Consider the following 15,545-nt stretch of genomic DNA (forward strand, 5'->3'; position numbering starts at 1 on the left):
CCATCCGGACTGTCAAGCGCATGCGTAGCACTGAGGAACTGTTCAGCCATTCAAAGAGACACAGATCGGGACCGCCTTAACCCTTGGGGGTTATATGTCTGGGTTTTTCCCACGCTTCTTCAGTTTGTTAGGATTCTTGTTTACTAGTAATAAATATTAGAGACCAGTTCATTGTCTCAGTGTGTTTCCTGGTTGTTAGGACACTGACTGCCGACATTCCTTGGCTGACAGGACCCGGACCATGCCCATCCTGCTGGACCAGATTGGACAGGCAAAACTGACTGGGAAAAGACAGTCCCTAAGGTAACCCAGTCCCAAGCCATGAAGGGCTTTAAAGGTAGGCTGACCATAAGTCCCATTTTGAACGGGACAGTCCCATTTTTTTTAACATTTCCAGACCGTCCCGTTGCTTTAATATAAATGTCCATTTTGTCCCATTTTCTTAAAAACCTTACTTAAAAATTTGAAAGTTCCCATGAACCTGTCAGAATGCAGTCTGACTTTGAGTGGAAGGAGGGGGAGCTCAGCAGAAACAGTGGGAAAAAAAGCCGCAGAGCTCAACCAGCTGGAAACCTAAAAAGAAGAAAACAAGATCAGCTGATAGGCAGTGATCAAAGGGCGAGCCAATGGGCTCCTGCCTTGAAATGGCAAGAAGAAAAGAACGTAAAAGCCCATCTAGAGGAGGAACGGCTTGTCGGGGACAACCGTTCACTAGACTCTCCAGCCCAGCCTTGCCTCTCGCAAACGAAGGAATGGGCAGCTGCATTTTGTACCAGCTGAAGCCTCCAAACGCTCTTCAAGGGCAGCCCCACGTAGAGCATGTTGCAGTAGTCCAAATGGGAGGTCATGAGGGCATGAATGACAGTGAGTACTGCCTCCTGGTCCAGGAATGGGCACAACTGGCACACAATCCGAAGGTGTGCAAAGGTCCTCTTAGCCACGGCTGCCACCTGCTCTTCCAGCAAGAGCCGTGAGTCCAAGAGGACCCCCAAATTGCGCACCGGATCCGTCTGGGGCAGTGCCACCCCATCCAGGACCAAAGATGGAAAAACCTTGGTACCAGGAGGCCCAAGCACCCAAAGCCACTCGGTCTTGCTTGGGTTGAGCTGGAGCCCATTGCGCCCCATCCAGGCCACTACAGCCTCCAGGCCCTGAGACAGGACATCCACAGCATCACTCAGATAGTCCGAGGAGGAGATATAAAGCTGGGTATCATCGGCATATTAATATCATCTCACCCCAAACCGTTGGATCACCTCACCCAGCGGCCTCATGTGGATGTTAAATAAGAGGGGTAAGAGAACCGAGCCCTGCAGCACCCCACACAGTAGGGGCCGTGGACTGGACCTCTCCCCTCCCACCAACACCTACTGGAACCAACCCTAGAGGGAGGAGGAGAACCAGTACAGCACAGTGCCGCCCATCCCCAACTCCCGAAGCCAGTCCAGAAGTATAGCATGATCAATGGTATTGAAGGCCACCGAGGTCAAGAAGAGCAAGGATGGTCGCACTGCCCCCATCCCGTTCCCATCACAGGTCATCCAAGAGAGCGATCAATGCTGTCTCAGTCCCATATCGCAGCCTGAATTCTGACTGAAAGGGGTCCAGATAATCCACTTCATCCAGAGCCCTTTGAAGCTGCACTGTGACCACTTTCTCAACAACCTTCCCTAGAAAGGGGAGGTTGGGAGACTGAACGAAAACTGTCCAGATTGGTTGGGTCGAGCGATGGCCCCTTCAGGAGGGGGGTGCACCACCGCCTCCTTATGAGCCAGTGGGACCACCCCCTCCCTCAAAGAGGAATTAACCACCGCCCAAACCCAATCACGTGTCCTCTCCCGGGCAGCCTTGACCAGCGAGGAGGGCACAGATCTAACATAGAAGTGGCTGAACTAACAGCTACAAGAACCCTGTCCACTTCCTCAGATTCAACGGGCTTGAACTCCTCCCAGATAACCATGCAAGACTCAGCCCCTGTGGCCCCTACTGGCCCTGCATCAAGACTGGAGTTCAACACAGAGCAGATGCGAGCAACTTTACCTGCCAGATGCTCAGCATATTCCTCACAACGGCCCTGAAGGTTGACTCCTGAATTATTCCCACCAAGGAGAGTCCTGGTCACCCGAAACAGGGCCGCTGGTCAGCTACCTGCAGATGCAATAAGAGTGGAGAAATAGCCACATTTCGCCACCCTTACTGCCACAAGGTAGGCTCTAATAGCAGCTCTAGCTCGTGTTTGTCTTTGCTCCCCGTCTTCCACCAGTGGCACTCCAGGCATATCTTAGCCCTCTTAAGCTTCCTCAGCTCCTCCGTAAACCACGGGGAGCCACGGGAGCCATGGGCACAGAGAGGCCGCTCAGGCGCGAGCCGATCCAAAGCCGTGGCCGCTCTCATTCCACGCAGCCACCAAGGCCTCGGCCAGACAATGCAGCAGACTTCCCAGAACAACCCCAAGCTCCCTCTGAAACCCAACTGGGTCCACCAGTCGCCTGGAGCGGGCCAATCTAATAGACCCCGCCTCCCTGCGGAGGGGGTTGGCGCCAGAGAACTGGAAGCTCACCAGGAAGTGGTCTGACCACGACAGGGGAGAAACCAAAACCTCCCCCAATTTCAGAGCAGTCTGCCACTGTACCAACAGGAAAACCAGGTCAGGCGAATAACTATTATGCGTCAGGCCCTGGATTACTTGGGACAGGCCCATGGCTGTCATGGTAACCATGAACTCCCAAGGTACCTCCACCCCTGCCCCCAAGGAAGGCAGATCTCACAAGACCATAAGCCCAAGGAACTCCACCACCAGCCTGGCTACAGAGTCAAGCAGCTCAGGCAGGGAGGTTGCTACGCAGCAGGGAGGCTGGTACAATAGCAACAATTCCAACTGATCCCTAGAGCCCAACTTAAACAGGGTCTCGCACCTGGCAAACTGAGAAAAGCGCCCCTGGATACCTCCCAAGTATCTCAGATGACCATCGCCACCCCACCGCCCCTACCCTGGGGTCTCAGCTGGTGCCACACCCAGAAACCAGCTGCGCACATCTCAGAGAGGGGAACTCCCCCCTCCTCTCCCAGCCAGGTCTCCATAATACAAGCCAGGTCAGCTTTCTCATCTACGATCAAATCATGGACAAGGGTGGCCTTATTACAAACTGACCTGGCATTTGGTAGCAGCAGCCAACAGCCCAAGGCCTTGAAAGTCTGCCAACCAGGACCCGGGAGTGAGCTCAAGGAGCTGGAATGTGCCACAGGAACAATACACCCCTGGCCCCTTCCCAGTGTGTGGCCCACTCGTCTCCCATATCTTCCCGTGCCCGTCACTCCTGGGATGTTACAGCCTGCCCCCACTCCTCCAAAAACTCCCCCTTCCCCCTGGCTAAATCAATCCATGTCCAAGCCTGTAGGTTTCTGACCTCTGTGAGTTAGCCAATCTTCTGTAAGCTAATTAGAGAATTAATTTTCCATATTTGGATTTGCCCCAATTGTATCTCTCATGTGGACTAGGAATTCTACATGGAGTTTTTTTAGATGTTCTCTTTTAAGACAACCAGATCTCATAAGTATAGATTTGAATGAAGTAAGTTACGTGCACCAATCAAAAGTTTCAGTTCAGACCAAATTTGGTGCATCACAAAATGGTCTTTGATTCAAACTGAATAAAAGGTACCCAAGTCTGAAATAACGTATGTCCTTCCACTATCTAACATCAGAACATCACAAATCGTTTTAACCTAACAAAATTGAATAAAAAATGCACAGACTCTCAAGTATATTCACCTACTGAGTTTACTTCATAAACTTCCAAGATAATTTCAGAAATACTTGTATTTTTGTACTTTTTATTTCAACTTTGTACAGAAGTTTTAAACATTTCCATACAATAACTTGGACAGAACAAAATTCCATATTCAAAAAGAATGTAAACTGCAAGAAATACAGTTTTAATTATACAAATACTCTAATAAGAGTTTCATATTGAAGACTAATTCAGGAGGCAAAAAATACAGATACAGTATACAACAAGCAATATACATACAGCTAGTAATGAGAACTGAGTTTTCCAAAACAGTTTTCTTCAATGTCATATTGGCAGTATTCTATATTCAAGCCATCTGTTCTATGAAAAACTGTGGTAATAGTAGCAATGTACAATCAAGAAATATTCATTTCCTTAACATTTCTAGATCTATATTCCTACTATAATAATGTTTATTTAGTTGAATAAAATGTCCTTTATAGTTAAATCATGGACATTTAAGAATTTTTTACTTAAGAACTCTGGAAGTAAGTTTATACATATATATGCTTATTTGGTCCATTTTCCCCTAAAATTTAAAGACTTGACATGTTGCACATTATCTTTTTTTTTTTTTTTTTTTTGGTCTGTGAAATCTTTTAACAATTCTTTTAAAAAACTATTGACTTCTAATTTACATACATTGCAGAAAGTACAACAGCAACAAAAACAAAAGACACCGAACATCTTTTTTAAAAAGTGTACCTATACATCCAAAGGGAAACAAAAATTAGCATCACACTGACACTATATTTAAAACTTAAAGGATGAAGAAAAAGGTATTTACCTAATTATTAGAAAAGAATTTGCTTTCTTCTTGAAGAAGACTACTAGGTGTTTGGTTTTTTTTGCACAGCAACTATTTTTATATCCACCTCATTTAAAAGCATGTGTTCATAGACACTTATATTGTCATATGTCATTACCATCATTGCTCAGTACCTGATTTTGCTCAGTGAAGCTGATGAATCTTACGGAAAAGTAGGGTCATTAGAGCGCTATGGAACATTTTAGACAGAATCAGAACAAAAATGAAGCATTTTTTTTTAAAAAAAAAAAGCAAACATTCCCAGAAATGGTTATGTGTGTGAGTGTGCTATTTTGTAATTAAAAAACTCACAGTGAAATAAGGAATCTTAATTATATGTACTTACATTTGAACTACTCTTTATTCTAAAGCTAACAAAAAATACATTTAAAACCACTGAATTACACACAGTTTCTCTTTAAAAAAGCCTTTAAGTATTTTACTCACCTTTAATTCATAACATCACATGTAATAACACTAGTTTTATTTTCAAAACATTAAGGGCACAGAATACACGGTATACTGAACAATTAAGATCTTAATTTCAAATACATAATTTAAAGTTTTCCTTAAAAAACTAGATTTATGAATTCAGTATGCAGTTTATTTAGGGGGAAGAGTCTCTCTCATAGACATATCCCACAACACATAATAATTTACCTTAGGTTAAGAATTTAAAATAAAGGTGTGAAACTTAAATCATTGTTTTCTGGCAAGTATCCTTACCAGTACTTGACAGCCCACAGTCCACAACCTTCTCTTCTCCATTTAGGAAACTATTGTACATTACAAAATGATTTCTGAGACACAGGCACACCAAATACCAGGCTAAAATGGCAGAAGCAAAACAGAAGCAGTCAGCTTACAATCTTCCATTGTATCTGTATAGCAAAGCAGAGAAAGCAGGTGGAAGGGGGACTTTGGCAACAAAGAGAATAAAACATTTTCCAGAATAGAAGCTATGTTTTCCCTGAATATAGTACAAAAATAAAGCCCTCGTACATCTTTCTTTAGATAAAGCTTCTATTTAAATATACAAATTAAAAGCCATTATATTTCTAAAAAGGTATTCTTGATCAACTGCTATGATAATATACAAGGCAATTATTTCGTCACAAAGGTTCAGGAAAAAAAGAAAAACTCCCATGCAACTGCCTGGGTCCATTGGGGAAATGTTTATATGTATATTCCTGCATATAGACCAAACTAGAGTTCTCCAGATGTCCTAGACAACAGTTCCCAGAATTCTAGCATTAGGCAGCAGACTTGTGACTGAGGAAGGCAAATCTAGACTATCACAAACCCTGGACAAATGCTTAGGCGTTAAGAAGTAAAGCCAATCTATGGGAAACAGTGCCTTTGCATTTTCGATTGGGTACCACCAGAAATCGTACACTAAACTGTACAATAGAAGGATCATTATTAGCTATAGAGTCTACATTGCTAACCACAAGACCAACAGATACTTACTCACAGAATGTACAAGAAATTCTAGCACATAGTCCAGGGGATCATCCAAGTTGTAATCCTACTCAGTGACATTTATCAGAACTGATTTTGCAGTGGTATTAGAAGTTTAGGATTATCATCTTTATTGAAATAAAATGCTACACATTTCCAGTTAGCAAAGATACTAACAAAGCCCGCTATTAATTGTTTTAGTTAAGCTGTAATGAGACTGATACGTTGAAATATTTTATTTTGGACTAATTTCCCTTAATATTGTACATATAGTTATGTACAAAAGGGCTATATAGTACAAAATGCAGTGATATAGATACACAGAACATAATTTTAAGAGATTGTGTTATATACTATGCCTTCTGTTAATGTAAAAATAATCACTCAACAGCCATTAACAATGAATGTAGGCTATGATTTACTATTTAATTAGTCTTCAAGACTAGAGATATACTTGTGCTTAGAAAAATATAAGTGCTCCTTTATGGCATAGATAGAAATGTGAAGCCAGAAAAAAATAAATGTTTTCATCACAGATGAGATGTGGCAACCTAACAAGGTTATATTTTGCTACTAAAAGGCACTATAACAAGCTATTACACATTTACTTTCTTAATTTGAAGGAAACAGCAAAATTACAAAATATAAAAGGAATGTTCAGTAGTAAGAGTAAAGGACTACAGGAAGTTCAGTTAAAATGTGATGCTTACACTTATAGGACTGGATTAGAAGTTACAGTTGGATCATCCTCTACTAAAGACAGGGTTGTCATGTTCCAGCCCATTATGCAGCCCAGTGTAGACAACCATCTTAGATAATGATAACCAATGAAAGTGTTTCAAAATGCCACACTTATTTGCAAACCCTCACAAACAAGAGGATACTTCAAAGAAAACCATAGTTCTATGTTAAGCAGAAACTTGGAGGACTGCAGTCCGCTCCAATCAACCCTAATTAACAAAGCAAAGTATTAAAACTATGGCCTATCTCCCACTTTAACAGTTTAATTGAAGGTGGGCAACCTATAGCCCACACATGGCCCCAAAATCCTGTTCTGCTGTCACTATAGAAGTTCAGCAGCAAATCATCAAGGAGTAGCCCTGATTTTTTGGGGTGAGGGATGGGTTACACCTTTAGAAAGGATTAAAAAGGTAAAGGTTTCCCTTGACATGAAGTCCAGTCGTGTCCGACTCTAGGGGGCGGTGCTCATCTCCGTTTCAAAGCCGAAGAGCGGGCGTTCGTCCGTAGACAGTTCCGTGGTCATGTGGCCGGCATGACTACACGGAACGCCGTTACCTGCCCGCCAAAGCAGTACCTATTAATCTACTCACATTTGCATGTTTTCGAACTGCTAGGTTGGCAGGAGCTGGGACTTTAGTGCACCATAAATAACCCCAAAAAACATTTTTAAAAATGGAAAAATTGGTTTCTCCCATTTGATGACTGCAGCCTCCATCTGTCCCATACAATTTTTTTTTTAAATGGTCGCAAAATGGTTCCCCAGCTCAGTTTCAATAAACAAGCACAGCAGCATTCACTGCATATCCCAATAGCTTGTTTGTTCACTCTTAATTCCAAAGTGCTGTGGCAACAGAAACTATTGTTCCCTCAGAGATGGAATGATCTCCTCTATACTCATTTACTGCTCCTGACATGTTGAAGTGATACTACATCTGATCTTAGCCAAAAGGCCAAGAAGCAATATTCAGGGTCTCCATTTTGGGCAACCAAAGCATAAAAGCCGATAACAAAAAAAGTAAACTTATGAACAGCACTGCAACTCATGGAAGAGATAGTAGTCTAAATGACATGGAATGCCTGAACAGGATTAATTGGTACATTTAAAAAAATTGGCAAAATTTCTCTTATTGGTTAATTGGTCCAACATTTTAAGATTTTATAAACCACTTTCATCCCTTGAAATATGGCTGTACCACATGAAGAGTCAATTTCAAATGGATTCAGAATTAACTCTGCCATATATACTCATAGTACTGCACATATACTAAATTATTTGAGTTTAAGACAGTGGGAGTATTAGACACTGCTATTTTAATGTGTCTGTAAGGCTATACAAGGTATCTTGGGAGAAGTGGAGGAAGAGAGCCAAATAGATCCCTGAGCTAGCCAATCTGCAGATCAACGCTAGCAACTCATTTAATACAACTACCTCTGAAAGTGCTAGAAAGAACAATGCTATCTTACTCAGCAGTGACCCACATTTCGTAACTGGCATCATCTACTGTCTTTAGCCATAAGGATGTGCACAACTTCAGATCTGAAGCCAAAAAGGAGCTTTGGAGCCAGCATGAGTGCACATGCCACATCTGTCAACACCTCCTTAAAGAAGCTGTGCCTTCTGCTGGGATCACAAAGCAGCTGTATGATCCCAGAAAATATGCATTTGAGTTAGTGAGGTACCAAAACATCCCACTGCCTGCTCTAAAGCACTTTTTTTAGCTTCAATGAAGTACTGCACATCCCTTGCAACGGCTTTTCGCCCAGTACACAAAGATGTTCAATTCATGGTAGAAGTCAACAAAAACATAATTTGCTACAGTATTTACAAAATACATTGCTTTTGAAATTACGTCACGTAATCAAGATTGAAACCACAATTTACTACTATATCATTCCATCATTCAGTAACATGTCACTTAATGACATTTTTTCACCAACCTTGTGGGAAAAATTCTAGAGCAAAATGACTCAGTATGCTATTGCCAATGAGTCAAGTCAATTTTTGGTTATTTTATAATATTTACGCTGTTACAACAGTCATTGCAATCTCAACCTGTTCTAAGGTACAGATATAAAAAAAGAAAATAAATGTATTTTTACATTAGATGCTAGCGTTCAGTCCTGCAGACTTGATTAAAAAGTATCACCAAAAAAGTAAACTTATGAACAGCATTGCAACTTATGGAAGAGGTAATAGTCTAAATGACATATAGCGGGAAAATGAACATTATTGGAATGCAAAAAAGAGCAAAAGACCTATGGTCCTCCAGATGCCGGAATACTTAAATTTCCATCAGCTGCGAACAGCAGGGCCAAGGGCAGGGACCATGGGAAGAAAAGTGCAAAGCATGTGGTGGGCCACAACTTTGCCACTCTGAATTAGAAGAATGCATTTTGTTGCAAAACTGAAGTTCTGAGCACAAATTCTAAATAAAGGACAAATTCCCTCTAGCCAGTTATGAGTCATACTATAGACTAATAGAGTTCTTGCCAAAAGTTATAAATTCATTTGTTAACTGCCAGATCCTGCTTCCACAGGCACTGCCATCTCAGTCATCCTGCGAATACCAGTGCTCTAATAGAGAGGTTCATTTATTCCTTCCCACACCACCATTTGAAAGTGGGTATTAAAAGTCTGGCATAAGATGGGGAGCAGGTAAAGATCATTTTCCTGCCTTTGCTACAGCAACTGCAACCACCAGAACAGGAGATTCTTCCATCCACAGAACAGCTGGCTGTTGGTTATCTGAGCCCAAACGGAAACTTGTGTGTTTCTACCGTTTTAGTCTATCCACATAAAGAAACAAGGCTGGTTTGGTCCGTGAAGGGGATCACAGAAAAAGCCAAGGAGATTGATGGGAGGCAGGGAAGGTGCTGGAAAAATTGGGGAGTAGGGGTTGGAACACTAGTGGGAATACTGATGGTGGTTAAGAAAAGGGAGAACGTAAGTCCCCATCTAAGTTGCTGGAAAGATGGGGGGGAGAGGATCATTGAAGTCCAGACCTGGAAAAAGGGGCTTAAAAATCCTGCTTTTGTACTGAAATTGCCTAAGTTGAAAATCCATCTCTACATCTAGATATTACAGATACATACACACAGGTCCTCCCATTTTAAGTCTGATCTTTTGATTACCACAGTCTTACTTATACAGCACTTATTAACATATCAATAGGACAGCCATGAGCTCAGCATGAACATTTACAACATGCTAAGAAGTGTAAAACGGTGAAGTTGTCTTTTATTTCCATCTACCCAACAAAAATAAGCCTAATTAAAAAAAACAGAAACAGCAGCATTTCCTATTTTCAATACAGAACCATATACTGAAATTTTGTTTAGACAGATGTCTATGGTATTACTTCCATATCCATCACTGAAGAATTTCCAATCTATCATTATATTATGAAAAGATCTCACAGAGGGTGGTTTCACAAAGGGGATGCTAGAGGTTTTTGTTTCATTCCACAAGAGGTGTTAGGGAAATTACTGCAGACTTACAGTTTTAATGTACAAAATTCAAGTTTAAGAAAACATCCAAACATACCCAAGGGATATTTTTAGTTGAAAATACTTAAGATTTTTTTTTGTTTACTCACCATTTAGACTACCCTTTTGTCTCCAAGTAACTTGAACTTCCATCAACACCAAACAGCATAATTAGCAATGGAGACTTCGATCAATATGCAGAGTATTAGCTAGGGAGATCTGAACTGAACCATTCTTTCTGCATAATTTGAACTTTTAAATCCATTTGTAGAAGTTCTTTTTTAACTCACTGCTATAATTGATAAGTATTTGCTTCATCTAGTGCAGGGAAGAAGGGAAGATGCTATATTCGGCAGTGCATAATAATTTTAGATGATATAAATCCAACCAAGAGTTGGATAATTCAGTTTGAATTCTAGGTATTTGTTGGGAACATAGTCCAAAACAATGTTTAAAGTATTGAGAAAAAGGAAAATAATCAGAAATTGTTATTAAGAATTCATAATTGTATATAATGTGTAATTTACCAATACTTGAAGTGGTAGTACCAACATTAACACTATTTTCACTTTTGCTTGACCTTTTAACAAATGATTGTGATTATTTTATTTTAATACACTAATTTCTTACTTTGGTATACTGAAATCCAACTTTTAGTACCGCACAAAATCCCTCATTCTGCATTAAAACAAAAATACTAGGCTATTAAGATTTCTAACAATTTTCAAATTGGTTGACAACAATAATGTAAAGGAAGCCTGAGATATGGAACACATAACACACATACTTATATATTAATATTTCTCCAAGGACCTGTTGTCTTTCTTCTGAATGTCCAATCACACTCTTAGAAAACTGTTCACAAAGAAAAATAAACAAACATGAATATTCCAAGAGAACACACACAAAATAATCCACCATTTAGTAATAATTTAACTTTTGGAGTCTCTTCCAGCATTTGTAGACAAATAGTCTCTTCTTCCCCCTTATCTTGGATGGCTCTATTGTTCACATTTTTGCTTTTAAAGCCACAGAACCAATCTATAAATTTCCAGTGTTTGTCACTACTCCCAGTCTCCTCCTCACTCTTCTTGCTACTCATAAGAGCTGCCTGTCCATTAGAGTAACAATCAACTGGTGTCTCAACTTCAGAGTTACTAAAAGAAATCACTGGATTGCTGTCATCTCTGCAAGTAATTAGAAGATTGACATTTTCAGGCTGGTCATTTTTAACATTTTCTTCAGATTTCCCATTTGAAGATACAGGATTAAGAGTCTCACTGTACTTTAACATGTTCTTCTCTTGTGCTTTGTATGAACTGCCTCTTGATGTGTTTTCTTTCACAGTTCTATTTTTTATAGACCAGAATGTTGTCGCACGAACTTGTTCCTTTGAAGGTGGTGGGGTCAGAAAGCTTACTACTATAGCCACAATTCCGGTGATCCAAAACAGTGCAGTAGCAACATACATGTAATGGATATTTCTGATGAAGACTGGTCTAGTATCTGGCTGGTTACATTCAGGGACACGATAGATAAATGCCAGAATCAGTCGTACGGCTCCTAGAGCAAATCCAACCATTCCACCAAAGAAGGCCCCTTGCTCATTGCAACGCTTCCAGAATACACCTAAGAGAAATATAGCAGCCACTGGAGGAGTCAAGTAGTCTGCTACCTCTTGTATATATAGATACATTTGGCCTCCTTGCATTTCCACTATTATTGGGACCCAGGCAATGCTTATTGCAACCATGAAAGCAACAAAAACTCTTCCAACAATCATCAGTTCTCTGGATGATGCATTCTTCCTTATGAGGAGCTTATACACATCAAGTGTAAAGATGGTACTGGCACTGTTAAATATAGAATCCAAATCACTCATTAGTGCAGCAATCATCACAGCCATCATAAGGCCCCGCAGACCAACAGGAACAAGGTTCATTACCAAACGCGGATAGGCAATGTTAGAGCATCCAGCTCTGCTTCCACAAACTTTCATACAATGTTCTGGATTGATGCATGCAATATCATCTGCAAACAATATTCGTGATATCATACCTGGAACAACTATAAGGAACATAGGCAAAAGTTTTAAAAAACCTGCCATCAGAGTGGATCCTTTGGCATGAGCAATATTTTTTGCTGCTAACACTCTCTGGACAATTACTTGGTCTGCACACCAGTACCATACAGAAGCTGGGGTCTGTCCCAAAATGAAACCAGGCCAAGGAATATCTTCATCAGTTGGTTCACGTAACATTCTCAGTGCATCAGGTTTTGGGTCAACATGGCAATAATTAGTATTGGAAAGGTTATGTGTCAATAAAATTGATGTAATATTTGGTTTTGCCAACATGTACCTTCGTTTAAGCTCTTCAAACCCACCAACTTCTGTAATACTTATGATCATAAGTGTGAAGGCACCAATAATCATAAGCAAAGCTTGAACCGTGTCTGTGTAGATAACTGCCACAAGACCTCCAGTCACTGTCAGCAATGCGGTCATTCCAATCAAAAGTATAACTGACAAATAAATATTCCAGCCCAATGACTCCTGAATGAACAATGCTCCTGAATACAAATCTACTGAGAGTTTGGTGAAGATATAAAGAATTAGAGACAACACAGCAAAATATACTTGAATTCTGTGCCCTCCAAAGCGTTTTGATAAGTACCCAGGCATGGTGTAAATTCCAGATTGTATGTAGACTGGAACAAAGATCCATCCCAAGAGTTGCAAAAGCATTAAGGCATTGAATTCCCATGCCCCCACGGCAAATCCACTTGCTGCTCCAGATCCTGCAAGCCCAATGAAGTGTTCACTTCCGATGTTGCTTACAAATAAGGAAGCACCAATTGCAACCCATGTCATAGATCGCCCTGCCAGGAAGTACCCACTTACAGTGCTTCGATTGTATTTCCACATGGCAAAAAAGCCTATGCACAGAACAAGCACAAAATAGAGTGCCACAATGGCAATGTCGGCTGGTTGCAAAGCTGCCCTCATTTCTGTAAATCAAGTAACTTCCAAATGCTGATGTCCAGGTCACAAACCCCGAGCCTTAGTTAAGATAAATCAGTTTAGTTTTACAAACACTGTGGATCAAAATCTGTCCTTTGGTTTGCTGTCTTGATAGCAGTGGATGCAGTACAACTCTGAGAAGATAAAATGTGTTTTTTCCGCTTCTTAAATACTTAGTGTGCACTTTTATTCTCCAATCCACAAGAGCATCATCATTAACTTTGTTGATGTAGGAGAAATTCTTAGTTGCAGCTAAGTCTAGTGAGGCCTACTGTACCAACCCTGCAAGGCAGCAAAAACAAAAGATAAAGATTGAATTAGAGAAGGCTTTAGTATGCACCAGAAAAACTTGAATTCTGTCATAACAGGTAGTTGAACATAGCTTTTTTCCCCTCTGAAATGCAGTGTTGAATTTTACACAATTTAAGAGATAACTTTCAAAGACTGTAAACAGAGTACACTAACACAGTAAAAGCAGACTTGCACCATTAAGTATTACCTTAAATACATAGAATATTTTGAAATAAAATAAATAAAATAAAACATTCAAAATGATGGTACATCAGCACCACAGAAGGACTCTGCCTTTATTCTGGATTTATATATTGTACCCTTCAATTCATTCAGAATCACAAGTAACCCCAAACATCATCTACATTACTTGATGCTTCTGTGCAATATTGTACCAATAGTGGTATAAACTTACTGCAAAAGCTTTCATCATCTGGTAAATTATAGAATTATGTTCCTTCTCTATTCATTTGCCTCCCCAAACTGATTTCCACTATACCCAGTACCCTTTTCCTACAGCAGCTATGCACATACAAATTCTCTTTTTTTATATAATTACTTCAAAGCCTGGAGAGGAAAATACTTCAAATATTCATGGGGGACCTCTGGGAAAGTGGCTTTTGAGTTCAGGAGTTGGATAGTTCTTCTGCTGAAGTTGCACCCTCCCTCCAGGAAGAAATGGTTGAGGAAGTGGAAGTTGTAGGAACTCTGGCAGAGAGTGACCATGTCATGTTACCCTAGAATTCACCATACTGCAGGCAGGGAGAACTGAAGGTAGTCAGATTAGTGTTCTAGATTTCAAGAGAGCTGACTTCAATAAACTAAGAAAAAGTGTAGGAAGGATTCCATGGATGGAAATGCCAAAGGAAAACAGGAGAGCTGGGAAATTCTGAAAAATCATATAATTAGGGACCAAATTCAAACTCAATACCAGAAAGAAAAATGGGAGACAGCTGATGCTATTGGTATGGTTGCATAAAGAGCTGTCAGATAAACTGAGAAACAAAAAAGACAAATTTAAAAATATGAAAAGAGCGTCATATAACAAAAGCAGAATCAGGAAATAGCCCAAATCTGTAAGAATGGGATTAGGAAGACTAAGGCTCACTATGAGTGGAGGCTTGCAAGGAAACCAAAAATAATAAAAAAGGTTTATTTGGGCATGTGTGGAACAAGAGAAAGATTAAGGAAACAGTCAGTCCACTGGTTGGAGAAGATGGCAACAGACAACAGGGAGAAGGCCAAACTGCTTAATTCCTATTTTGCATCTGTAGGTTCACAAAGGAAAAAGTGGTCCAACCATCAGAAGGTATGCCCTGGGCAGCAGAAGAGAAGTAAAGGTTCAAAGCAGGCCAATAAGTGGTGAGAGAAACCCTAGTTGCTTCCAATGAATTCAAGTCACTGAGGCCACACAGATTACATCCCAGGGTGCTACGGAACTAGAGGAAGTGATCTCAGAACCACTAACTGTAACCTCTGCGAGCTCCTGACTGCAAGGGAAGTACCAGAAGAGAGGCTGGTTGGACAAGAGCTAACATTGTTCCAGTCTGTTAAAAGGGGGAAAAAACTATGGACAAATCAGCTTGACATCAGTACCTGGGAAAATCCTAGAAAAGATTGTAACACAGTGGATTTGCAAGCACTTAGAAAGGCACAAGGTAATTATCCAAAGCCATGAGTTGGTTAAACACAGGCTGTGCCAGACTATCTTACAGCTTTTTTTTTTTTTTTTTTTTACAAATTGACTAGATGAGGAGCCTGGTAGCACCTGATGAAGTGAATTGCAGCTCACAAAAGCTTACACCTTGTAATAAAAATTGCTAGTCAGAAAAGGTATTACCACACTCCTTCTGATTTCTTTGCCACCACAGACTAATACAGCTCTTCTCCTACAATGACTAGATTAGTAGACCAAGGGAATGTTGTGGATGTAGTAAGGCATTTAA

At 40.5% G+C, this 15,545-nt stretch overlaps 2 protein-coding genes across 2 annotated transcripts in view; both read right to left on the reverse strand.

Annotated features, from left to right (window-relative positions):
• The window catches only part of MRPS6 (mitochondrial ribosomal protein S6), a 43,286-nt gene that overhangs the window by 18,024 nt on the left and 9,717 nt on the right, over window positions 1-15,545 (reverse strand). The gene's annotated exons all lie outside the window — the stretch shown is intronic.
• On the reverse strand, window positions 3,764-13,588 carry SLC5A3 (solute carrier family 5 member 3). The gene has a single exon (XM_063305389.1). It carries the CDS (start codon window positions 13,291-13,293, stop codon window positions 11,146-11,148), a length of 2,148 nt encoding a protein of 715 aa, XP_063161459.1. The 5' UTR covers window positions 13,294-13,588; the 3' UTR covers window positions 3,764-11,145.

This window comes from Candoia aspera, chromosome 5, assembly GCF_035149785.1.
Source record: "Candoia aspera isolate rCanAsp1 chromosome 5, rCanAsp1.hap2, whole genome shotgun sequence".
Taxonomy (NCBI): Eukaryota; Metazoa; Chordata; class Lepidosauria; order Squamata; family Boidae; genus Candoia; species Candoia aspera.